Here is a 26,128-nt window from a genome sequence, read left to right as displayed (position 1 = left end):
GTCCCTATTTTAAAGTCATACATTCTGTCCTTATATTTTTATATTTCCATTATAAATTCCAATGTCCACATTTATTGGCCCAGAAATTCGGGTCGGGGGCTTCCCGCGGGTGTAAGCCCCCGACCTGCACTTACCTTGCGCGCCGGCCGTTGAGCTGTGGGCCCCCGTGGAATTCCGATCCTGGGCCTGCTCCAACTGCCGGCGCGCAGTGCTTGCGTATCCCGGGACGCAGTTAGTTCGATGCATCCCCTGGGATCACGTGGGCCATGGGGAGCCAATTGGAGCAGGGAAATGCCCATTCATAAGTTTGACAGGAAGAGCTGTCAAAACTTAGAAATACTAGGGCCCCAAAACATCACTAAATCTTCAAATAAATTTTTTAAAAAGTCTTTTGTTAAATAAACTATAAATTACATGAAATAACTATTTTAAACAATACATTTTTGAAAAAAATAATTTTATTGTCTAACGGGGCTAAAAATAAACTTATCTTTCTTTAAAGTATTTAAAAATAATAAACTTGTGGAAAAAATGTTTTAATTTTTATTAATTCACCACTTACCTTGTAAAAAGCAGGCATTACGCCTGCTTTTTAAATGTCTAACTCCTGGAGACTTACCCTCCCGGGAAAACCTGCAAAAAAACATAAGCTTGATGCGCATGCGCTGCCTCCCCCGCGCACGCATTCGACCTCTGAACCCCTTCTTTCAGGGGAACGGAAGTGCCGGTTTCCCGCGCATGCGCAGTGCATGCAGGAAACCGGCACTTCCATTGGGCCTACGGGTGAGTACCCTGTGCGTACTCACCCGTGGAGACCCGAAGTTCTGGATTAGTGGGCTGAGCACTCGTACCTGTACCGGCACATCAGAGGTGCCTATTCCGTTCCAGTTGAACGCAGAGTGGCACCTAGAATCTCTGATAGTGGGACCTCGAGGCCCGGGAAGGGTGGAAGAAATAATGCAGGAAATTCTTCTTCCGCTCCTAAACAAGCAAACTGGAATGTTTTTGAAAGTAATTGATCCCCTCTGGATTGATTATTTTGCACTTGGGTACTCTCGGGGCCTTCCTTAAGTCCGAAACAGAACTCATGCCAACTCTCAGCTAGTACCCGGGGTACTCTGGAAACTCCCCAGACATGTCTCCAAAACAGTCTGAGATGTGTGGGCACGGGAGTAAGACATGCCAGTTCCAGCCCCAACCTAAATTTAGGCTGCTTTTTCCATGGGCTGGAAACCCAGTGGATCTAAGTTCCACTGCAACTTGTGGGCCCCCTATGCCCTGTCGATCCCCTCACTTTGCCCGTTTGAGGGGCCCCAGAATTGTGGGCCAAATGTAGGAGTTTAATTTTGGACTCGGGTGATTCAAGTCACCTGAATTTCTGAACACTTGCATATACACACGCATATACTGTCAACTGTCACTCGTGAACAGACGCAAATGTTTATACAGGCAGGAGGCCTCTGCCAATAAAGGTCTATGACAAGCTACCAACAGTTGCACAACAATGGCCCAGATTGACGATTTTTAAAGCATCACTTAACTTGTAGATAAAGCACTGAAGAGCTGCATTTTAATACACCTGTTTTTAAACAATTGTGGATAATCATACAACTATGTCATTCGTCAATTATGTTATCCTCAATGTTTAATAATAAAGGTATGTTTGACATTAATATTTAGAATCCAGAATGGTAGAAAATTGGAGTATTTTCATTTAGTCGAATAAAACATAGTCCCAGATTCTGAGACAGATTACAGTTGCATTAGTTTTGTAATCAGATATGAAAGTGCATGCATATGTTATTGAAAAGGTCAGTGGTGAAAACTAAACTACTTGCAAACTTTTTGACTCATTTTATAAAACTGCATGGTGCACATGGCTTTCTTGTCTACTGGCATTTTAAAATATTTTGTTCTGAGGAGTGGCACAGAAGCGCGGCATGTTGGGATCCCCAGTGCATGTGCCACAGAGTGGTAAACTGTGCATTGGCACCTGCTGTCCACCATGCGATTATTTACCAAACTCTGCCTTGCCATTGTAGACAGTTGCACTGGAAGTTATTGAAAATCATTGAGTCATCCACAGTCGCTCTTGCACACTTCTCAGCTGCTGGTTACTCGGAGCTTGTGAGCAGGTTGTCTGCCCACTCTCTCGGTGGGGTTTGGCCTATGATGTGAAGGCAAAAGGCCCTTCTCCCCTTACCCCCACTATTTCTTTGTGCATTTGTCAAAAATGTTGACAATTGTTTGTTTTAAAGGACTATCTATGCAATTCACCGCAGCATGTTCAACGTATTAAAAAAGTGGCACACAAGCTATAGACTAAAAAGCCAAGTTAGTGATACTTTCTATTGCCCTGTGTTCAAAATGGTGCAGATTTGATGAGCCAAATGGCTTTTTAATGCTCTTATACAATCTTACCTTTAAAATTGTTTTTCTTGTTCAACCTTTTGATTTAAGTTGGCAAGTTGCAGACTGTAGGACACTAAAAAAAAAAATGAGTGCCGAAGGGAATGAAACAAAATGTAGACTTGTGGCATTCAGAACATTGAACTATTTTAATGTTAATGAGGCCTTGCTGGATACGTGACTGAATCATCATAAGGACAATTGAAATGGCATTTATCAAATGATGGACTTGGGTTCATCGCTCAGCGCACAGTTATGATTGATATTTAGTTCATAACATGTGAATGTGAATCTGTATTAAATATTGAAGTCTGGTTTCCTGGGTTAGGTTCCATGTTAGGTGCCACTACTATGATTATACAAGTACAGTCCCCAACCGCTTACACCGGCCACACTTATCACAAGTAGCCGCCTATATTGGGCAAATTGCATTAACCATTTGCCAGTAACACAGGAGTCAGTTACAAAGATGGCACCTATAATACACTAAGCCCACCAGCTATTTCATGCAGTTCAACGAATACTTCACATCCCCGTGAGAGAAACTAAATTATGATGATTCTCTCAATGTGGTAATCCTCTGTACTTACTGATTTAAAAGCTCCATTGATATCAGGCAACGTCAAGTGGCTTCAATCAGCTGTTCGCACCTCATTAAAGTGCGATAACATAGAAGATAGGAGCAGGAGTAGGCCATTCGGCCCCTTGAGCCTGTTCCGCCATTTAATGAGATCATGGCTGATCATCCAAATTCAGTACCCTGTCCCTGCTTTCTCCCCATATCCCTTGATCCCTTTAGCCTTAAGAAATATATCTAACTCCTTCTTGAATATATTTAATAGCCCAGAAATTCGGGTCGGGGGCTTCCCGCGGGTGCAAGCCCCCGACCTGCACTTACCTAGCGCACCAGCCGTTGAGCTGTGGGCCCGCGTGGGATTCCGATCCTGGGCCCGCTCCAACTGCCGGCGCGCAGTGCTTGCGTATCCCAGGGGAGCAGTTAGTTCGATGCATCCCCTGGGATCACGTGGGCCATGGAGAGCCAATGGTAGCAGGGAATGCTTCATTCATAGGTTTGACAGGAAGAGCTGTCAAACCTATAAATACTATAAGCCCCAAAACATCGCTAAAACTTCAAATAATTTTTTTTTTAATCACATTTTTAAAATAACGATAAATTACATGAAATAACTATTTTAAACAATAATTTAAATTTTTGAAAAAATTAATTACATTATCTAACAGGGCTAAAAATAAACTTACCTTTCTTTAAAGTATTTAAAAATAATAAACCTGTGGAAAAAATGTTTTAATTTTAATTAATTCACCACTTACCGTGTTAAAAGCAGGCCTTGCGCCTGCTTTTTTAAAGTGTAACTGCTGGAGACTTACCCTCCCGGAAAAACCTGGAAAAAAAACGTAAGTTCGATGCGCACGCGCTGCCTCTCCGGCGCACACGTTCCACCTCTCAACCCCTTCTTTCAGGGGAATGGAAGTGCTGGTTTCCCGCGCATGCGCAGTGCATGCATGAAACCAGCACTTCCTTTGGGCCTACGGGTGAGTACCCCATGCATACTCACCCGTGGAGACCCAAATTTCTGGGCCAATAAGTTGGCCTCAACTGCCTTGTGTGGTAGAGAATTCCACAGGTTCACCACTCTCTGGGTGAAGAAATTCCTCCTCATCTCAGTCCTAAATGGCTTACCCCTTATCCTTAGACTGTGACCCCTGGTTCTGGACTCCCCCGCCATCGGGAACATCCTTCCTGCATCTAGTCTGTCTAGTCCTGTTAGAATTTTATAAGTTTCAATGAGATCCCCTCTCATTCTTCTAAACTCTAGCGAATATAAACCTAATCGACCCAATCTCTCTTCATACGTCATTCCTGCCATCCCAGGTATCAGTCTGGTGAATCTTCGCTGCACTCCCTCCATGGCAAGAACACCCTTCCTCAGATAAGGCGACCAAAACTGCCCACAATACTCAAGGTGTGATCTCACCAAGGTCCTGTACAACTGCAGCAAGACATCCTTGCTCCTGTACTCGAATCCTCTCATTATGAGGGCCAACATACCATTTGCCTTCTTAACCGCCTGCTGCACCTGCATGCTTACCTTCAGCGACTGGTACACAAGGACACCCAGGTCTCATTGCACTTCCCCTTTTCCCAATCTATTGCCGTTCAGATAATAATCTGTCTTCCTGTTTTTGCCACCAAAGTGAATAACCTCGCATTTATCCAAATTATACTGCATCTGCCATGCATCTGCCCAATCACCCAACCTGTCCAAATCATACTGGAGTTTCTCTGCACCCTCCTCACAGCACACATGCCCACCCAGCTTTGTGTCATCTGCAAACTTGGTTTTATTACATCTAGTTCCCTCGTATAGATCATTAATATATATTGTGAATAGCTGGGGTCCTAGCACCGATTCCTGCGGTACCCCAATAGTCACTGCTTGCCACTCGGAAAAAGACCCGTTTATTCCAACTCTTTGCTTCCTGTCTGCCAACCAGTTCTCTGTCCAAGTCAGTACCTTTGCACGCCAATCTCTTATGCGGGACCTTATCGAAATACAGCACATCCACTGGTTCTCCCTTATCTATTCTACCAGTTACATCCTCAATAAATTCCAGTAGATTAGTCAAACATGATTTACCTTTTGTAAATCCATGTTGACTTTGTCTGATCCTGTCACTGTTTTCCAAGTGCTCTGCTATTACATCTTTTATAATGGACTCTAGCATTTTTCCCACTACCAATGTTAGGCTTACTGGTCTATAATTCCCCGTTTTCTCTCTCCCACCTTTTTTAAATAGTGGGGTTACATTAGCTACCCTCCAAACCACGGGAACTGTGCCAAAGTCTATAGAATTTTGGAAGATGACCAGCAATGCATCTAGTATTTCTCGGGCCACTTCCTTAAGTACCCTAGGGTGTAGATTATCAGGCCCTGGGGATTTATCGGCCTTCAATGCCGTCAATTTCCCTAACACCATTTCCCTACAAATACTGATTTCATTCAATTCCTCCCTCTCATTAGACCCTATGTTCCCCGACATCTCGGGAAGGTTATTTGTGTCCTCCTTTGTGAAGACAGAACCAAAGTATGTATTTAATTGGTCTGCCATTTCTTTGTTCCCCATTATAAATTCACCTGATTCTGACTGCAAGGGACCTACGCTTGACTTCACCAATCTTTTTCTCTTCACATATCTATAGAAGCTTTTATAGATAGTTTTTATGTTCCCTGAAAGCTTACTCTCATATTCTATTTTCCTCCTCTTAATTAATCCCTTAGTTGCATCAGAATCGCATCACTGTTAACAATTATGGGAGGCAGTTAGAATGTTTCCACTACATGCAGCAAAATATCCTGATGGCCAGATGAGGTTTTTGGTGTGGATGTCCTTTTGGTTACTTTTAACCACGGCATGCTGTTTGATCGCTACAACCTAGTGTGGTTTTACCATCCACCGCGTATCACGTTCCCATGTACTGCTGCCAGTAGCGATGCCTGGTCCCAATCAATGTTCCCTTTAAGCTGCGTGGCCGCACAGCGCCCAGGGAACCCACGCAGCCGGCTTGCCGGCTTTTCAATACAAAAACTGTGCAATTGCAATATTTTGAAAGGGACTGCATGGCGCCAAAAAAAAGAGGGAACATTGGTCCCAGTGTTTGGAGATGGAGAATTCAGCCTTGGATTCAAAGGCTTTCTGATCTAACTATTTGCAAATAACACCATAGTGAGCCATAAAGTTCTGTTTTGGAGTTCCTTTATTGTCATTTTTGCAAATTTTAAACTGTAAAAATAAACTTTTGATTTTACTTTTCTTAAAGTTTGTAGTATTCCACAGGGTAAACATTTTTAAAATTGCTTGAAATTAATATCTGGAATTTAACCTGAAGCAGGATATGTTGTTTTTATGTTTATATTGTTGTTAATGTTGCTAATAATCCAGCCTTAAATAATAAAGAAATGATCGCTTGATTTATTATAGCTGAAAACAACTTTCCATTTAGGCAGCATGCCACAACTCGATTTCAGAGTTTCCTACTTCCCTATTCCACCTGGGAATCTATTCCATGTACTGGGAAGAACATCCTAATATCACTCCTAAATTTGCCTTGTAATAGTTTGATCCTGTGTCCTCTTGTCATATTCTCAAAATTTACTTTAATGCAGTATTCCGGAGTAGCCTTTCCCACTCCTTTAATTACCTATATACCTCTATAAGGTCACTTCTTAGATGTCTCCATTCTAGTCTGGAAAACCCAAGTTTCTGCACCATTTCCTCACAACTTGGGTTTTGTTTTGCAGGAGATAAGGAAGGACAATGGTTAGCATGTTGTCACTTCACCTATGTGTTACTATAGCCTAGATTGCTGATAGGTGAAATTCCTCCTTTTTATGGCTAAAATGGTCTTATTTGAATTTATTTTAAATTGACTGTACTGGATGAGCAGCAATTTCTGCCAACTAAATATTGTTCTGTAGTCAACGACTCCATCTCTCTCCCTGGCCACTGTTTGAGGTTGAATGAGACCGTTCGCAACCTTGCCGTCCTATTTGATCCCAAGATGAGCATCCAACCCTATAGCTGCTCCATCACCAAGGCCACTTATTCCACCTCCGTAACATTGCCCATTCCGCCCCTGCCTCAGCTTATCTGCTGCTGAAACCCTCATCCATACCTTTGTTACCTCTAGACTTGACTATTCCAATGTCCTCTTTTATTCCAATGCCCTCTTGGCTGGCTGCCCATCTTCCACCCACCATAAACTTGAGCTCATCCAAATACACTGCTGCCCGTATGATAACTCGCACCAAGTCCCATTCACGCATCACCCCTGTCCTCGCTGACCTACATTGGCTCCTGGTCCGGCAACGGCTCGATTTTAAAATTCTCATCCTTGTTATCAGATCCCTCCATGGCCTCGCCCCTCCCTATCTCTATAACCTCCTACAACCCTACAACCCCCTGAAATCTCTGCGCTCCTCAAATTCTGGTCGCTTGCGCATCTCTGATTTTAATCGTTCTGCCATTGGCGGCCGTGCCTTCAGCTGCCTAGGTCCTAAGCTCAGGAATTCTCTCCTGAAACCTTCCCACCTCTCTACCTCGCTCCCCTCCTTTAAGATGCTCCTTAAAGCCTACCTCTTTGACCAAACTTTTGGTCACCTGTCCTAATATTTCCTTATGTGGCTCAGTGTCAAATGTTGTTTGATAATGCTCCTGTGACGTGCCTTGGGACATAAAGGCGCTATATAAATACAAGTTGTTGTTGTTGTTGTCGTCATCTTACCCACAGAGGTCACAAGGAAAACTACGCTGCGAATTGAAAAAAAATCACATTTGTGGGTGCTCTATGAGGCTGACCTTAAGAGTCACATTGCTGGGTCAGAGTGGAGGAATCCATTCTGCATCCAACCTGTGTTGTGGGTACATGTTCCATTTCCCAGCACTAACATCCCTCACCTTGAGTATACAGTTCTTTAAAAGAAATCCTATCAATGAATCTTTGTCTGGTGCAGTCCTTTTGCAAGGAAATAACTCTAGTTTGTAGAACTAGAGTGTTGATTGCCCCTGGCATTTTTAGATTGTTAGTGAGTTCCTTCCCATTGTTTGCAGGCTTTCTGTGGTTTGCAAATCTCAAAGATTTTCTCCAGACACTGATTTCCGATATCTGCTCCATACAGGTTAAGTTAGGACAGCAGTGAATGATTTTCTTCCACAAACTATGACTTGCTTTGACCAGATAAAGACTTATTATGATCATCTTAACAGCGTTTATTTTATTGGCCACAATTTATCACGATAGCAAGAAACAATTCTCATAAGTTTCATAAATCATGATGTATCATGACTTCACTTGGTGACTTGAAACTGAGCCAATCTATTACTTTTTCATTGAGGCAGAGGGAATAGGAATTTACTGAGTTTCAATTCAGAAGATGCCAGTTCTGTGGGGAAACATCCTCCAGAATGGCAAGATTTTACAAATGTGTTCAATTAAGTGAGCATTAGCTCTGAAAGATATTGGCCCAGAAATTCGGGTCGGGGGCTTCCCGCGGGTGCAAGCCCCCGACCTGCACTTACCTAGCGTGCCGGCAGTTGAGCTGTGGGCCCGCGTGGGATTCCGATCCTGGGCCTCCTCCAACTCCCGGCGCGCTGTGCTTGCATGTCCCAGGGGCGCAGTTAGTGCGATGCGTCCCCTGGGATCACGTGAGCCATGGGCAGCCAATCGGAGGAGGGAAAAGCCCATTCATAAGATTGACAGGAAGACCTGTCAAGACTTATAAATACTACGGGCCCCAAAATAGCAGTAAACCTTCAAATAATTTTTTTTTTAAAAATCACACTTTTTAAATAAACTATAAATTACATTAAATAACTATTTTAAACAATAATTTAAATTTTTGAAAAAATAATTTTATATTCTAACGGGGCTAAAAATAAACTTACCTTGCTTTAAAGTATTTAAAAATAATAAACCTGTGGAAAAAATGTTTTAATTTTAATTAATTGACCACTTACCTTGTAAAAAGTAGGTTGCCTTACGCCTGCTTTTTACATTTCTAAATACAGCAGGCTTATGATCCCGGGAAAACCTGCAAAAAAAAACGAAGTTCGATGCGCACGCGCAGCCTCTCCTGTGCGCGCGTTCGACCTCTGAACCCCTTCGTTCAGAGGATCGGAAGTGCCGGTTTCCCGTGCATGCGCAGTGCATGCAGAAAACCGGCACTTCCATTCGGCCTACGGGTGAGTACCCTGTGCGTACTCACCCGTGGAGACCCGAATTTCTGGGCCATGCATATGTAACCGCAAATGCCAGTGTGGGATGGCAACAAATCCAGAGTTGGGATTTCAGCTCGGAATCGATGAGATTCTCTTCATTGGTGAGCAATGATCCGAGGGCCTAATAAACAACTGTTTAATACAATGGCCCCAAAATTCCTGGGTTGGCGGAGGGCAGAATCACCGAAATCACCGAATCACCGAAACCCCACAGTGCAGATAGAGGCCATTTTGGCCCATCGAGCCTGCACCGACACATATCCCACCCGATCCCCGTAACCCCTACACCAATACATATCCCATCCTATCCCCGTAACCCCACGTTTACGCCTGCGTGGGGGACAGGAATTTGGGTTGGGCCATCGATCGGTCTGGTTGCCTCCCCAAAAGCACCACATCACAAATTCCATCAGGTTTCAGGACTGGGCTGAAGAAGCACCTGCCCTCTCAGTGGCAGAGATATGTAAATACTGGGGTTAGGATGGGATGGCATCATCGGTCCTAAATTCTGTGACTGCTGCGTTCCCACGCACTCTTATGATTTGACATCACTGTGGAGCAGGTGTAGTTGCCAGGACCTGCTCATCAAGGAGTAAGCCTTTGTTTAAAGGGAAGCAGCCGAAGGTGAGATTACTGTTCCAGAGTATTGGTGAAAAGGGCAAAGGGCGTTAAGTTTTCAGAGGTGATTTTAATTGCATGGTCACTCGTTCCCGCCAAACGGGCTGGGTTAAAATCAACCTTGTGCTCTTTATTGGAGCCAAATCTTCAGAAATCAAAACCAAAGACTGTTCCACTAGTGGCTACGAAGGTGATGTCAGCCTTAAATCTCTACAGCACTGGAGCATTCCAAGTCACCATGGGATCATATCTGCTATAAAAAAGCATTGTTTGCCAGCAGATTTCTTTCAGCACTTTCCCCATGGAAAGGCAGCAAAAGCAAGATCAGACGGCACAGAGCCACTGGAAAAGAAAATCGGGTGAGGTCTAAAAAGGTTGTGGTGGTTGGAGGTCAATCATAACAGCCCCAGGACATCGCTGCAGCAGTTCCTCAGGGCAGTGTCCTAGGCCCAACCATCTTCAGCTGCTTCATCAATGACTTTCCCTCCATCATAAGGTCCGAAGTGGGGATGTTTGATGACTGCACAGTGTTCAGTGTCTTTCGCAACTCTTCAGATAATGAAGCAGTCCGTGCCAGGCAATGACTATCTCCAACAAGCAAATGTCTAACCACTGCCCCTTGACATTCAATGGCATTACCATCACCAAATCCCCCATCATCTATATCCTGGGGGTCACCATTGACCAGAAACTTAACTGGACCAGCCACATAAATACTGTGACAACAAGAGCAGGTCAGAGGCTGGGTATTCTGCGGTGATTGTCTCACCTCCTGACTCCCCAAAGCCTTTCCACCATCTAAACGGCACAAGTCAGGAGTGTGATGGAATACTCTCCACTTGCCTGGATGAGTGCAGCTCCAACAACACTCAAGAAGCTCGACACCATCCAAGACAAAGCAGCCTGCTTGATTGGCACCCCATCCATCACCTTAAACATTCACTCCCTCCACCACCGGTGTACCGTGGCTGCAGTGTGTACCATCTACAAGATGCACTGCAGCAACTCGCCAAGGCTTCTTCGGCAGCACCTCCCAAACCTGCAACCTCTACCACCTAGAAGGACAAGGGCAGCAGGCACATGGGAACACCACCACCTCCAAGTTCCCCTCCAAGTCTCACACCATCTTGATTTAGAAATATATCGCCGTTCCTTCGTTGTTGCTGGGTCAAAATCCTGGACCTCCCTCCCTAACAGCACTGCGGGAGTACCTTCACCACACGGACTGCAGTGGTTCAAGAAGGCGGCTCACCACCACCTTTTCAAGGACAATTATGGATGGGCAATAAATGCTGGCTTTGCCAGCGATGCCCACGACCCATGAATGAATAAAAAATGTTTTTTGCCTGGTGGGACCACTTGCTTTGATTGGACACATTCTGCTTTGTCTGAGGCTTGAGAGCTTCTTCCTCATTTGCACTGTGAATGTGACAAGACAGCAGTAATGAACTCCCATCACCTCTACACTGGTATTCTTGACATTGCCTCTAATAGCAGGGAACCCTCGACCCCAAAGAAGGCTCCTATGCTGCAGCTTCTGCAACAGCATCTCAAGAGCACCCTCCTCATATAGGGCACGCTGTTCTCTGTCTTCTGCCCTCCATTGCTCAAGTCCAATTTTTGATTTTCTGCCCTTCAATACAGCTCCCCTTTTGAGTGTGAGCAGCAGCCCTTTAAAAGCTGCTACTTTGCCAAACATTCATCCCTTCCCTCAAAATCAACGAGCTCCCTGCACATGGGACAATCACACAGGGGAACATATTTGAATGATGTAAATGAGCTGACCTCAGAAAAATCACTCAAGACCTGCTCACCAGTTATGCTGGGACCCGAATGTTTACCCTTAAATGCCATCTTATACCTGAACATCTCTAACACTGGTATCATCTGGATATTGTTTGAAGCATATCATTTTTCTGAATGGGCAAAAAATTTAGAAGCAGTACATGCTGGGTAATTTTGATTGGTTGAATTGTTTTGATGTCACCCCATGCACATGCATAGCACAGTGCAATAGTATTTGTGAATTTCCTGGGCTGGAAAAGGTTCTATTAAATTTGACGCAAAAGAAAAATACAAGCCAGGGTGCTGCAATAGTTCAGTGCGATCTTAGACATGAGTTCCACTACATTCCTGCTATGATATTTAGCAATCCATTTGCCAATAAGAAACATAATTTGATATCTCTGCCGCAGTTGTTACTGTCAGTAATGTTCACATCTCAAACTTGCAGCATGGAAGAGAGAATAGTAAGTAATATCCCAATGTTTAAACCTCAAGGGGGTGAAATTGGATGCCTTTGCGCCTCCTATTAGTGCCCCCGGGGGGGGCGCTAACAGGGCGCAAATGGATTTGCGACCGGGTGCGGCACTGACATCGATTCCCGCCATATTTGGCATTGCACCCACACTCCCATTCACCCGGAGATTGTGACATCATCACCGTGCGCACTAACCCATTAGCGCCCCGGACCAGAAATTGACTTCCGCCCCCTGCAGCAGCGCCGGTCGAAAACACCGACAGCTGCGGGAGGCGTGCATCAGGTGGCCGGCCACTTCGGGGGCGATGATTAAAGGCGAGGCGGCCGAGGTAAGTGGAAAAATAACTTACCTTTCCTGTTCTAGTTTTTTTCATGGGTTCCTGCCCACGATCGATCAGCCTGGCACTCTGCTTGAGTGCTGGGTTGATCGTGCGGGATCACGGCTGCCTTGGTGGTCCATGTAGGTACTTTGTAAATTGCAGAGCCTGCAGCAATGGCTCTTCCCTTTAAGGGAGGGAAGGTGCCTTTGAACACGGCAGTGCTGCATGGCCCAGTGAGCAGTGTTGCTGAAGTCTCCGCCCCGTTCTCCGACGTTGGCGCCCTATGAAGGAAGTGGAGTGCTTGATTAAGCGCTCCATTTCCCTCTTGGGGCGCTAAAACTCAATTTTGCTGTCGCCGGCGCTAAAGTTAGCGCCCAGGCAATGTTAGCGCCCCAAAATGGTCGATACCGAATTTTCCCCCCAAAGGAAGTAAGAGAAAACTGGTTATCTGATGGGATACTTCAGTATTCACTATCCATTCATGTTGTTGCAACCAAAATTCAGTTATCCAATGGGTATTTGGAATCTGCTGCAGATTGTGGTGAACACAACGTCCTCTATTTACCACTTGCAGCAAAATCATAAATGTGTGTTTTATATTTCTGTTTATGATTGCAGTTTAGGTAGTAGGTAGAAGAAGTCTTCCGCTCAGAAGGGTAACAAGTGAAATATGTTCTGATGGATTTCATCTCACTTGCCAATTAACATGATGTACAAAATATTCTGTTGTGCAAAATATGACTGAACACTAACTGGCACTAGTTCATCTACCGGAGGTATGAACACAGATAGCGCAGTGACAGGAAATAGCACTCTGCTCCAGGCAAAGGGATTCTGAGATACACTTATTAAAAACTGGAAAATGTCTGCATTGCAGTCAAATTATGCTAAACCTGGCACATCAATATATCATTATTGTCTCTGAGAACAAGAAGAAAATTGCTATTGTTTTCCATCATCATCATCCATCTTCTTAATAAATGTGTGAAGGAAGTTGCTAAGTGCTAGAGCAATGCTCCAACAAAATTAGTTTTGAGACCTTAACAAAAGGGAAAATTAAACAAACTGAATAATTCATGTGATGCAGAATTTCTCTGGAAAATAAGGTTTTCCATAAGAAATTATATTGTGATATTTTCTTGCATTTGCAAATTTTAGCAAAGATGTAGATGAAAGCATACAGCAGGAAACTGCCTTTTATTCTCTCAACTACTATTTTTTACTAAAAATTACAAGTGGAGGAAAACATACCCCAAATATATTCTGTTCCTTGTAAGCTGCACAAATTTGTTTCACTTCATTCTGAACATTCTTTGCACTTTGTTGTTTCCATCTGCTAAGGATTTAAAAGCAATTGAAAAATAAAAAATAAAATACACAAGATTTTTATGTATCTTTCATTTTCTGTTCTCAGCGGAATCCCAGGGAAGAAATGTGGGGCAATCATACTGTCAGCCGAAGAACTTGGCAATTGTCGGGTAAGTAAAAACTTTCCACATCACAAAGGGATATAGGGTTGAAAAATGTCTCCTGGAGGTCATAAATCTATTATTTCTGTACGTAATGTCACCCTGCATTTTGGTATTTCTGAAACAATGGGGCTTCTTTTTGACTGTCGGACGTCCTTTTTTTGCCTGAAAAAGCGAGTGGCCGGCAGTTGAAAATTGGAGGGGAGGCACCTCGGCCAGCCCACTGATGCTCAAGGCCGCCCCATTGGTGCTCAAGACCGCCCCATTGGTGCTCAAGGCCGCCCCATTGGTGCTCAAGGCCGCCCCATTGATGGTCAAGGCCGCCCCATTGGTGCTCAAGGCCGCCCCATTGCTGCTCAAGGCCGCCCCATTGATGCTCAAGGCCGCCCCATTGATGCTCAAGGCCACCCCATTGATGCAGTTTTCAGACGGGCTTGTAAATGGGCAAGTTGCGTGCCTATCTGTTTCGAGCGGGAGGCTGCTTAAGTATGCAACTCAAGGTCCTCCGCTTGTTGAAAGGCTCCGATAACAATTTTCAGGTACAGAAGGGAAGCCTGCAGCATGCACACTCTACCTATTTGTAGCAGACAGTGAACGGCCGAACCAACAATCCATGTGGTCATTCAAGGAAAGCCCAGATATTTTTTAGGGGGAGAATTTTTGTGTGGCCAGGACGAGCAGGATTGCTCCTCCTGACTCCACATAAATACTCAGGTCCATTGCCGGGCCTTGCTTGCTCCACTCGCCCCCCTCCCCCCCCACCCCCTTGCTTCCAACCCAGGCCTGACCTGCTGGTATGGCCCAGTGTGGGAGCCAGCTGAGTTCCTGTCTTGCCATTGCCAGCAAGTTACAATGGGGCACCTATTTGGCACCCACAGCTTGCCAGTGGCATTCAATTGAGGCCTGAAACCAAAAATGGTTTGGTTGTCCCGAGTGGGCAATGTAGCCACTCCACCAACTCAGCGCCCATTTCGGGCAGAAGCCAAATATTGCCCCCAATATACTTTTAGTACTCATTGAAGAGTTTTTTAATTAATGCAATCCAGCTACATTTTTGAAGCAGTGACATTATTTCCATTGAACCATTCAAGCTAATTGTATTTATTGTGTTAAATGAGGCTGAATGGTCATTTGATGAAAGTAATACCATGGACTCCATAACACACAAGTAGCTACAGAAACCCATTGTGCTGCTCAGAATCCTTCCAGGTATTCTGTAGCAGCACGAAAATCATGACAAGACAAATGATTTCCTTGATAACACATAAGCAGTGAATGAAAAATGCACAAGAAGCAGAGCGTAACAAAAAGACCACTTCTCCCCGTTTCTGCAGTGCTGTGAAACAGGCTTTTACTAGTTTCAAGCAGCAAACTATTATCCAATCTCATTTCTAGGACTTTATTGGTGATTCACCTTGCAAATCCCTCATTTAAAAAAAGTCATAAATTGTGAAGTATGATCATTTTATAAAGCAGACAGAAATCTCATTGGGTCCTATTGGTCATATTAGCTCAATTTTCCTTGCAGGTACAGCTTGGGGCATTTTGGGTAGAAGACTCTGTTGGGACATAGAAACATAGAAGATAGGAACAGGAGTAAGCCATTCGGCCCCTCGAGCCTGCTCCGCCATTTAATGAGATCGTGGCTGATCATCCAAATTCAGTACCCTGTCCCTGCTTTCTCCCCATATCCCTTGATCCCTTTAGCCTTAAGAAATATATCTAACTCCTTCTTGAATATATTTAATGAATTGGCCTCAACTGCCTTTTGTGGTAGAGAATTCCACAGGTTCACCACTCTCTGGGTGAAGAAATTCCTCCTCATCTCTGTCCTAAATGGCTTACCCCTTATCCTTAGACTGTGACCCCTGGTTCTGGACTCCCCGGCCATCGGGAACATCCTTCCTGCATCTAGTCTGTCTAATCCTGTTAGAATTTTATAAGTTTCAATGAGATCCCCTCTCATTCTTCTAAACTCCAGCGAATATAAGCCTAATCAACCCAATCGCTCCTCATATGTCATTCCTGCCATCCCAGGTATCAGACTAATACCTCAGTGCCTGAGCTGCTTCTTTGGCCATACTTACATAATGAAGGTATATACTAGGTGTGCATGAGTGCATGTGAAAATGCACTATTGGGTGCAGGAAGGAATGAAGAGGTCTCGATGTTTCTTGGGGGCAGCAGCCACCTTAAAGAGGCATGCAAAATGGAAGCTCCACAGAAGACAAATTGATATTTATGGCTGTGAAGGTGTTTGAGAGTATCTGGAACAGTGAATTATACATCTGTTACTGATGAATAATTGAGAGTGTTGCAATCCCTTTGAGCCAGCCAGAAGCAATTCTGTGGCCTTACTTATTTAAAGGTGCTGTCGCTCTGAATGCCTGCATTGCAGGTTATCCCTGCAATCAGACTTGGAGGAAGTTGGTAAAAGAGCAACACTGTGGTCTTGAGCAGTAGGTGGAGGAACAGGGAAAACACGTGTGAGTGTGAAGAATGACGGTGCAGCAATCGAGGAGGGTGTCAGTTTGTGAGAATTCTCTTTTTATTCACGGTGGGATGGAGCAGTTGTCCGGTAGGTGGAAGGATGAGTTTTGCTCCCTGATAGGGAAACGGCTTTTAGCGGCTCAGGACAGGACCTGGTTAATTTCTTCAGCAGCTGCTGAAGGGGGCTTATTTCTCTCTCTTTTGTCTCCAATAAGCCTGCCAAGTATTGGAATTCCTGTCTATTCTATCTGGGAAGGATTCTTGGTTTAAGCTGCAGTATGATTTTGAAATGAAACTGTGATATCTGAGTAGTAAGGTCAGAAACCGAGAGAAGCGAGATATAAGGAACAAAACCCAACTGTTTATTACACGGTGTAGCAGAGAGACATAGCTCTTACAGGCTGGAAGCAAAGCACACAATTTCTTACTGCCCGATGGCAAGATGGAGGATTCACCTCTGAGTCATACCCATAATGCAACGCCACATTACCTTAATAACTGGTGTACCAGGATATTGAGTACATGACCCATTACCTTAAATACTGGTGAATGTGATCCCTTAATATTTGGCTCCATCTGGTGGACAACTTAAACATTACATCCCAGATTACTATAGAAACCAAATCTGAGATTCTAATATTTGAATGCACAAAGTGCCAGCACCTTTTTGTTTTAAACAGAGGGTGACCAGTAGTGTGCCAAATGTTTCCTTAGGTGCTCTTGTGAAGAATGGGCCACTCATCAAATCCATTATCTTTATTCAGATGGTTCCAGCATGCATTAACACGTGGTGCATTGAAATCTCTGTTTTGCTTGTGAGCTAATCATGGGTTGTCTGGTAAAAGTCTACTCTTGGGAGGACAGTGCTGAATTAATTGGCAGCCTACTGACCAGCCCCTGGACAGGAGGGGGTTCATAAGTAGAGCCACCTGAATTCTTGTGCACGCAGATGACAAAAGAAAGTAAGAAACACATGGGCTCGGTCAGTCCAGCTAGGTTGGGGGAAGGGATCCTAGCCTAGTGAGGGAGAACCTTCTCATCTTCAGCTCAGAGATGGTCAGAACCAAAAAGCTGACCACAGAAAGGTTGTTGGCTCACTAACGTGAGATAATGTGTTGTGATTTATTTTATTATTATTCACGAGACGAAGTTTGAAGTTAAATGAAGTAAATAAATTTTGATTTAACAACAACAACAACTTGTATTTATATAGCGCCTTTAATGTAGTAAAATGTCCCAAGGCGCTCCACAGGAGTATTTTAAGATGAAAAAATTTGACACCGACCCACATAAGGAGAAATTAGGGCAGGTGACCAAAAGCTTGGTCAAAGAGGTAGGTTTTAAGAAGCGTCTTAAAGGAGGAAAGAGAGGTGGAGAGGTTTAGGCAGGAAATTCCAGAGCTTAGGGCCTTGGCAAGAGAAGGCACGGCCACCAATGGTTGAGCAATTATAATCAGGGATGCTCAGGAGGGCAGAATTTGAGGAGCGCAGATCTCTCAGGGTGGGGGGTTGTGGGCCTGAAGGAGATTACAGAGATCGATAATCACTCTACTTTTACTTGCCTTCTGTAACACAAAGGAGCTTAACAATTCATAGCTGGTGGCGTCTCACTCAATGGGCTGGATTTTCATTGGGCCGTGGAGTCGGGATTGGAGGCGTGTGGGGGTTTAAAATCCCAAAATCAGGGGTCCCGACCCCATCCCACCCCCAACCCACCTCCATGCCAGTTTCAAAGGAGGCGGGTACCCGCCCCGCACTGGGACCCGCCTCCCCGAGGCGGGAAGGGGATTAGTGCCAATTAACTGCCTATTAACAAGCAGTTTTTAGCCTAATCCCTATTTTCATTGTTGAAATGTGGGATTGCCAACTGCTCCAAACCATGCCAAGTTAGCGAGGCGGGCCGTCGGGATGAACAGCTTGGAAGGGTCGAGATATCCGGTGTTCAGGTGAGTGATGGGTGCATGAGTGCAGAGGTAAGTGTGTTTGGTCTGTGTAAAGTGTTTAAAGAAGTTCTACTAACCTTTACTTACCTTTACAGCCTTCCTTCCTTCAGGTCTCAGGAGACCCTCATCTCACCGGCACAGAAAGCAGAATGGCCGCCAGCTGCCAAAATCTGCAGCCTTTGCTTTCTGTTCTGGGGAGATCTCTAAATCATCTTGAGAGGAAGGAATTAACCTGGAGTACAGATTGTCAGTGCTGTGAAACACTGATATTTCATCTGTCAAAAGCTCTTGACAGATGAAATTTCAACCTGTGACGTCACCTGTTGCCGGGTGGCCCTTAATTGGTCTACTGAGCCTGCTGGGTGGGCTCAACAAGGTCAATCAAGTCAAAATCACGTGGGTTGGCTAGAACTCAATGGAGGCGGGACTACCACCCCAAAAGTTGTAGTCCCGCCTCCTACCCGACTCCTCAATGAAAATCCAGCCCAATGTTTTCAGTCTGCCTACTGAAAGACTGGAGAAGCGCATGTGTGAAATACTCCATAATCCAGTTTAGATCACCAAGGGGGTCCTACTGTGACACCCCTGGGTTACACTATGTATGATTAGTTATTGGGCACACTTCTGAACATAAGCGGTTGGATTTTGTCAGCCCCGAGGAGGCGGGTATGGAGGCGGGACTGCCGGTAAAGTTGCAGAATTTGGGGGCGGGTGGCAGTCCCGGCCCCATCCCACCTCTGTGCCCTCTTGCCAGGACGCGGGAAGTCGTCCTACCCCGGGTCCCGTCTCCTCGAGGCGGGAAAGGGATTAAAGCCTATTAACTGCCTGTTAACAGGTAGTTAACAGGCAGAAAATAGGATTATCCCCATTTTTCCTTCGGAAGTGCAGGCTTCCTGACCTCGGGGAACCCCGCCAGGGTGTAGGAGACGAGTCGGGGGTCGGAGGGGTCTGAAAGTGCGATGTAGAGGTGAGTGATGGGTGCAAGTGTGGAGTGGTAAGTATGTAAGGTGAGTGCAAAGTGTTAGAAAATGTTCACTTACCTTTGTTTCTGCCTACAACCTTCAGCCGCTGTGGAGCTGGAGTCCCGTTGGGCAGTAGCTGATGGAGGCGGGATTGAAAGCCGGCAAGCAGCAGTCCCGCCTCCAAAAGCTTCCCATTGAGAAAATCCAGCCCAAGATGTGGGGATCGTTTATGGCAGTGGCCACCACTTAACAGGAGAGAATATCTAAGACAGCCTCAAAATTTTTAAGAAAGCCATATCACAAAGTGGGGGGAGGTAGTGGCACTGCATTGAAAATTGCCTCTATTACTAAGTGTACAAGACTAGCAGCATCCAGCAACAAGTTTTGAAGCAGCAACATCATTTTTTATTCAATACACTATAGACCAAGTCCTTTCTTGACAATACCGGTCCATCACTTTAAGCCTGAAAACACTGAAGCAGCAACTCGGGAAACAATATTTATCGAAAGCAATGAGCTGGTTCAACTTTGTAGCACAAAGTGGACGTTTGATGAGTAAATATCCTACTTGGTGGATTCTGATGCATCTGCTGTATTTCTTTGTATGCTAAGGGCTATCCATCATTTTTCTTATCTTGAGGTTTTTTTAAAAATTCATTCTCTGTATGTGGGTGTCACTGGCAAGGCCGGCATTTATTGCCCCTCCCTAGTTGCTCTTGAGAAGATTGGGATGGGCCGTTTTCTTGAACCGCTGCAGCCAGTGTGGTGAAGGTGCTTGTATTTTTCTTATCTTGAGAGTAGTTACTTTCAGATGTTTTGGCCTTCAATGGCCATAGTTAATGGTCATTGAAGAAAAGCCCAGTCTGCATTTCTGAGATGCGAGTTAAATCCCTTATTGAAAGGTTTATTCATTTTTGGGGGAGTTTAGAATTGGTATGACAGTGATCACAAACAAGTCTGTAATCATGACTCAAGTATTTCACAACAAAATCAGGCAGATTATCACCTCTTCCTGCCAATCAGATGTTTAACTAACAGCTTTCAAAGATTTAATTACACAGTAAGATGGGAGGCTTCTAAGCGCTCAACCTGGTGTCTTAATTTTTTCTATGGCTGATCTAAGTTCAAGATAATGGGCCGTATTTTGCAACCCCTACAGGTGTGTACGAGGTGTGTATGCACTCGTAAGGTCCGGGTTTAGGCAGGCGAAGCGCATGCGCTAAAACCCGGAACATGCGATCTGCCCCTCTTGACAGATTCTCCGCGTCCCCGGGAGATGGACCTCTGCGGGTGGAGAGTTGCGCAATTTGCCCAACTTCTGCCCGTCAAATGCCTGTGAAATTCTTATGCCTGGTTAAAAACAGGCATATGGCCTGCTTTTACCAGCATAAGAGTTTTAATAAATAACATTTTATCACTCATTTATACATTAAAAACCCTGTCCAATAAGGTAAGTTTATTTTTAGCCCCGTTAAAACATCATAATTTTTTTTTCAAAAAAATTAAATTTTTGTTTAAAATATTTAATTAAATGGCATTTTAATTAATTTTAAATATGTAATTAAAAAAAATTATTTCATGTGTTCGTGTATTTTTTAAGTGATCCCCATTCATACTTATTGGAGTTCCGTATGTACAGAACTCCCCTAACTATGAATGAGGATTCCCTTCTTTTATTGGTTGGGCACGTGGTCCCAGGGGTGCTTGCGAACCACATGCACCCCTGGGATATGTGGGCTTCTGCCCGCGCGTACCCGGAGAGGCCCAGGATCGCGAGTCTCTGTACCTCCCTGGGCCACCAGGTAAATGTGTAGATATTTTACAGATCGGAGGCAGCTGCCTGCGGGAAGCCTCCGATCGCAAATGTTGGGTCAATGACTTTCAAAATCCGTGGTCCGGTGAGCCCGGGGTTATGCCCACCAGAAACTTTGGGGCAATGAAATCTGGTAACTTTTGATTTTTTTTCTTGCTATTTGCACCTCTCTGTTATGATGCACTCATATGGTATTTTTCCGTAAAAGTAGAATGAAAACTATAACTTCCGTGTCATATCTCTCACTCGCTGCCTATCTCCCTTCATTCCCTTCCCTTCATTTCCTCCCTTTCCTTCTCTGCCTTTCCTTCCCTCCCCTCCCCTTCCTTTCCTTCCCTCCCCTCCCCTCCCCTCCCTTTCCTTCCCTCCCCTCCCTTTCCTTCCCTCCCCTCCCTTTCCTTCCCTCCCCTCCCTTACCTCCCCTCCCCTCCCTTTCCTTCCCTCCCCTCCCTCCACCTCTTCCCTCCCCTCCCTTACCTCCCCTCCCTTACCTCCCCTCCCTTACCTCCCCTCCCCTCCCCTCCCTTACCTCCCCTCCCTTTCCTTCCCTCCCCTCCCTTTCCTCCCTTTTCTTCTTCTCTCCCACCAAAGGCTAAGATGAAATTTCCAACTCTCTAAACTCAGGACTTTTGTCCCAGACATGTGGGCTCAGCCATGAGAAAGGACGGGGAGAAACTTTTGCAGGAATTTCTAACAACAAATTAGGTAAATGGTAGCCAAAAGCATTATGAGGAAAATATTTGAGAAGTTTGACTCATTTTGTGGTGGTTTTGCTTTCAGAATTCTACATTTGAAAAAATTAGTAATTTGATTGGTGATTTTTTGGCGCTTGGTGGTTGCTGATTTGACTTGTCCAGTGAGTGAAACTGGTATTTGATAGCTTCCCATTTAGTTAAAGGGTTATTTGAGCCAATCAGCATGGTTAACTAAACAGATAGTGGCTATTTCAGTTGATCACTTTTGTTTTGGTCTACTACAAGGTGTGATGCTTTTAAAGACTTAAAGGGAGAAATGATTTTAGTCTTTCTATACCAATATCAAGCACAGCGTATAGATGAGTAATGGTCTCCAAATTGCTTTAGAATGATGGGATGTGATATCTACTTCAAATATGTTGCTGTAGTACAAGACCTATTAACATTTAATACTCAATCAAATTAATTATTTTACCTATCCAGTAGTATGTTGGCTACAGGGAAACATTTTGCATTTTAGCTATGTAAGTGCAGCTGTTCCAGTACAGCTACAACACTGGCATCTACCCAATAATGTGGAAAATTGCCCAGGTATTCCCTGTCCACAAAAAGCAGGACAAATCCAACCCAACCAATTACCACCCTGTCAGCCTGTTCCCAATCATCAGCAGAACGATGGAAGGAATTGTCAACAGTGCTATCGAGTGGCACTTCCCAATAACCTGCTCCTAGATGATCAGTTTGGGTTCTGCCAGGACCACTCAGTTCCAGACCTCAATTACATCCTTGATCCAAACATGGACATGAGTTACATTTCAGAGGCAAGGTGACAGTCACTGCCTTTGACAACAAGGCAGAATTCAACCGAGTGTGGCATCAAGGAGCTTTGGTAAGACTGAAGTCAACGGGGATAAGGGGGAAAACATTCCAGTGGCTGGAGTCAAACTGGAACTCCCTACCTAACAGCCTTGTGGGAGCATCTTCACCAGCAGTTCAAGAAGATGGCCCACCATCACCTTCTCAAGACCAACTAGGAATGGGCAATAAATGCTGGTGCTGTCAGTGACACCCACATCCTGAGACAATGGCACCTAAAAAATTCTCAAAGAAACAACTAGCTTAAAAGGGATGGTTGCAATGGCAATCTAACAACTTGATTTATTCATGATATTGTTTTTTTTCCAATTTGCTCAACTAACTAAAAGGGCTGATTTTAACTTTAATTGATGGTAAAAAGCGTCTGATAACAGAGCAGCTGCCCATTATACACCTCACCCAAATTACCATTCCATTGAAGTCAGGCCGGGTTTATGATGGGCAGCCAATCCGCCACCACCCATTTTTTGCCACCAACCCCAGTCAAAGTTAGCCCATAATATTTTACATATTGCAATGTGAAGGTAATATTAAAGGAGCACCCCTTTGATCAGGCCAGTTGGAGTTTTCTAAAATTCTGAGTTGGATCTCCAGAAATGTGGAAGATTTGAATTCTGGGGGAAAAAAAACCAGACAATGGACAAGACAAATGAGAGGTGTCGACTTCCTTGACCAAATGCCTCCGAAGTCTGTTTTCTCCTCTCTAGCTGCTATTGAATCAAACAGATCAGATACATAACAGAGAATTTTAACTCCTGGGTGGGTAGTCCACCTGGGAACACCCGTGGGAGGCCCGGCCAGTATTAATTTCCGAGCCTTGTTTACATCCCGTTGGCCAGCTACCCGCCCAAAGTAAGTGTAAAGAGGCAGCTGAAGATTGGGTGGCCCAGAGATTCACAGTGAGGGGCTTGCGAAGATGGAAGCCTGGGGCAGCAGATGCCCAGAGTTTCCTTGTGGGCCCAGTGGAGTACTCTTCCTTCTCCTGGCCCCCACAAAGGTAAGTTTAGAACTTACACTGGACAAGAAAAATGAGAGATGTTGACCTCCTTGACCAGATGCCTCTGAAGTCTGTTTTCTCCTCTCTAGCTGCTATTGAATCAAATAGATCAGATACGTAACAGAGAATTTTACACTGCCTCTTACACTGTTCCAATGAATCTCAACGTAAGCTCGAGGAACAGCACCTCATCTTTCAATTAGGCACTTTACAGCCTTCTGGACTCAACATAGAGTTCAACAATTTCAGACCATAACCTCTACCCCATCCTTTTTTTTCCATTTATTTCTTTTTTTCTCTCTCCCACATGGCAGCTGTCTTTCATTCTGCCAGTGCCATTTACACTTCTCTAGAGCCATCTTTTGTTTCTTAACTTGTCCTATTACCATCTCCTTTTGCCTTGCACTATCTCTTAATCTCTCTTAATGTCTCTTAATCTTTCCTGCCTTCCACCCTATCACAGACCTTCCCTTTTGTTCTTTCCTCCCCTCCCCCCTCCCCCCTTTCCCTGCCCCTACACTTGGTTAAAATCTGTTACATCTCCAGCTTTTTCCAGTTCTGACGAAAGGTCATCGAACTGAAATGTAAACTCTGTTTCTCTCTCCACACATGCTGCCTGACCTGCTTGAGTATTTCCAGCATTTTCTGTTTTTATTTTAAGTTTAGAACTTACCTTTTAGGGCCTCCGCTGACAGGGTTCAGAACTCTGTTACATTGCCTTTGGGGTCCGAGATACATCGTTGAACCCCCAGTTAGCCTGGCTCTTGTCTGAGTCAGGCTGGCATCTTGGTCACCTGCAAAAACAACACAGTTAAACCTGCTATGGGGCGAGAATGGAGCGACAAATAGAGCCGCTTGATTTTAACTCCTTTTCCGCCGGTTCTTGCTGTTTAAAATGTCCCCTATAATCAGAGATGCTTAGATGCTCCCTTGCTGATTGCCAGAAAAATAGATGCATGGATAAACAGTCACTAGGGCGGTGTGGAAGCATGGCCAATCGGGGAACAGAAAGTATGAATAATAAATAAATGCTTGCTACTTTCTTCCAGTGTTTGATATCGGAATCCAGCAGAACAATAGGAAATGCCTTAACCTTTCAAGGGCATTACTGGAAGTATGGTAATGTACATACATACTGTGGAAGAGTTAATAATTACAAGGCTGTACACATTGGCATAAAATTAGATTTATTTAAAAATTCAAACCATTCCAATTTAGAACTATAGCAATTGATATAGAATTTTCCCCAGAGATCACCAGTTATTCATGATAAAATGTGCTATTGTGGGTAAATAAAATTGTACTGTAATATTTCATTATTAAGAAAGAATTCTAGTCACAATAGAGTGCAATTCTTTTACTTTGGCATGCCTCCCATCTTGGGTATGAACCAGCGCAAGGACTCTGCAGCTGTGCTTTCCTGCATTCAGCAAAAACTCAGCAAGGAGTGGGCTTAAAAAAAAAGCAAAGAAAGAAGTGGTTCCCAAATGGTCTGAAAATAGAACATATACACGCACCACTACTAGGAAACAGCTGTGCCCTGTGGGGGTCTGCTTGACTGACATTCAGCTTTCACTTCACTAGTTCAGATAGGAAATTGTTGATCCATGAAACTCTGGAGGAGCGGTGAAGTTACATTTTCTGGCTTTAATATAATGTGTTGAAATCTAGGAAATAGTACTAATTATTCAGTTTATTTATCGTTCAAGTTTTCTTTGCTTTCGAGATGCTGTTTGCAAAAATCAGTTGATGTCAAAATGTTCTGCATTTATAAATTCTAAAAGCATTACTCCTGATTTAAAATATAGGAAGGGCTGATGTTTCTTCTTTGTAGAACAATGGATTCGGAGGTATATGATGATTTTGAACATTAGTGGAATATTACTCCCTTCCAGCAGATTGAACTATGAGTCATGAGATGTTTGTGTGTATAGGATCGGTGCTTTTTGTGTTGAGTTCATGACAGAACAGGGATTTGGATTCTTTAAGCCTGCTTGTAGCATGCGTGTGTGTGTAATGCCATTTAGGAATTACTAAATGCTGATTTAACCCAATGGTCTAATGTAATTGACAGTAACCCTTGAGGACTATGATATCCTTTTTGGATAGGATTTGACCTGACTTGTGTTACTACAGAAAAAAAATGTTATTTTATAGTTAGCAGGATGCAAGATTTGAATATTTTGGAAATATGATGATGAGAATGCTCAATATTAATAATATTTTATTATTAAAAGGATGAATGGATACACATTGCCCTTCTCTAGTAAATACCAATCTTCCCGTTCTTAATATCGTTCATTTTTATTATTGCTTTAAATTCAAATGGTGATATCTTAAATATTCCAAACTTCCACCCAGTTTTCAGTCCTTAAAAAAAAATCCATACTTGTCTAATTAATTCAGTAGGAAAATTCACTGCATTGAATCCAAGCCACACAGGTCCAAAAGGTCTTGGGTTTGAGGTCTATACCATGCT

At 44.1% G+C, this 26,128-nt stretch overlaps 1 protein-coding gene across 2 annotated transcripts in view; it reads left to right on the top strand.

Annotated features, from left to right (window-relative positions):
* Window positions 1–26,128, top strand: part of LOC147105205 (copine-8-like) — a 776,136-nt gene that overhangs the window by 356,294 nt on the left and 393,714 nt on the right. For both annotated transcript variants that reach the window (XM_086011336.1, XM_086011335.1), the window contains exon 7: window positions 13,820–13,883. In XM_086011336.1, coding sequence (XP_085867462.1) covers window positions 13,820–13,883 — 64 coding nt within the window. The remainder of the gene's footprint in view (window positions 1–13,819; window positions 13,884–26,128) is intronic.

The sequence above is a fragment of the Somniosus microcephalus genome, chromosome 18 (assembly GCF_052327205.1).
Source record: "Somniosus microcephalus isolate GS21.2 chromosome 18, FLI_Smic_1.0, whole genome shotgun sequence".
Classification (NCBI taxonomy): Eukaryota; Metazoa; Chordata; class Chondrichthyes; order Squaliformes; family Somniosidae; genus Somniosus; species Somniosus microcephalus.
Note: the sequence above shows the minus strand (reverse complement) of the source record. Positions and strands in the feature narration are given on the sequence as shown.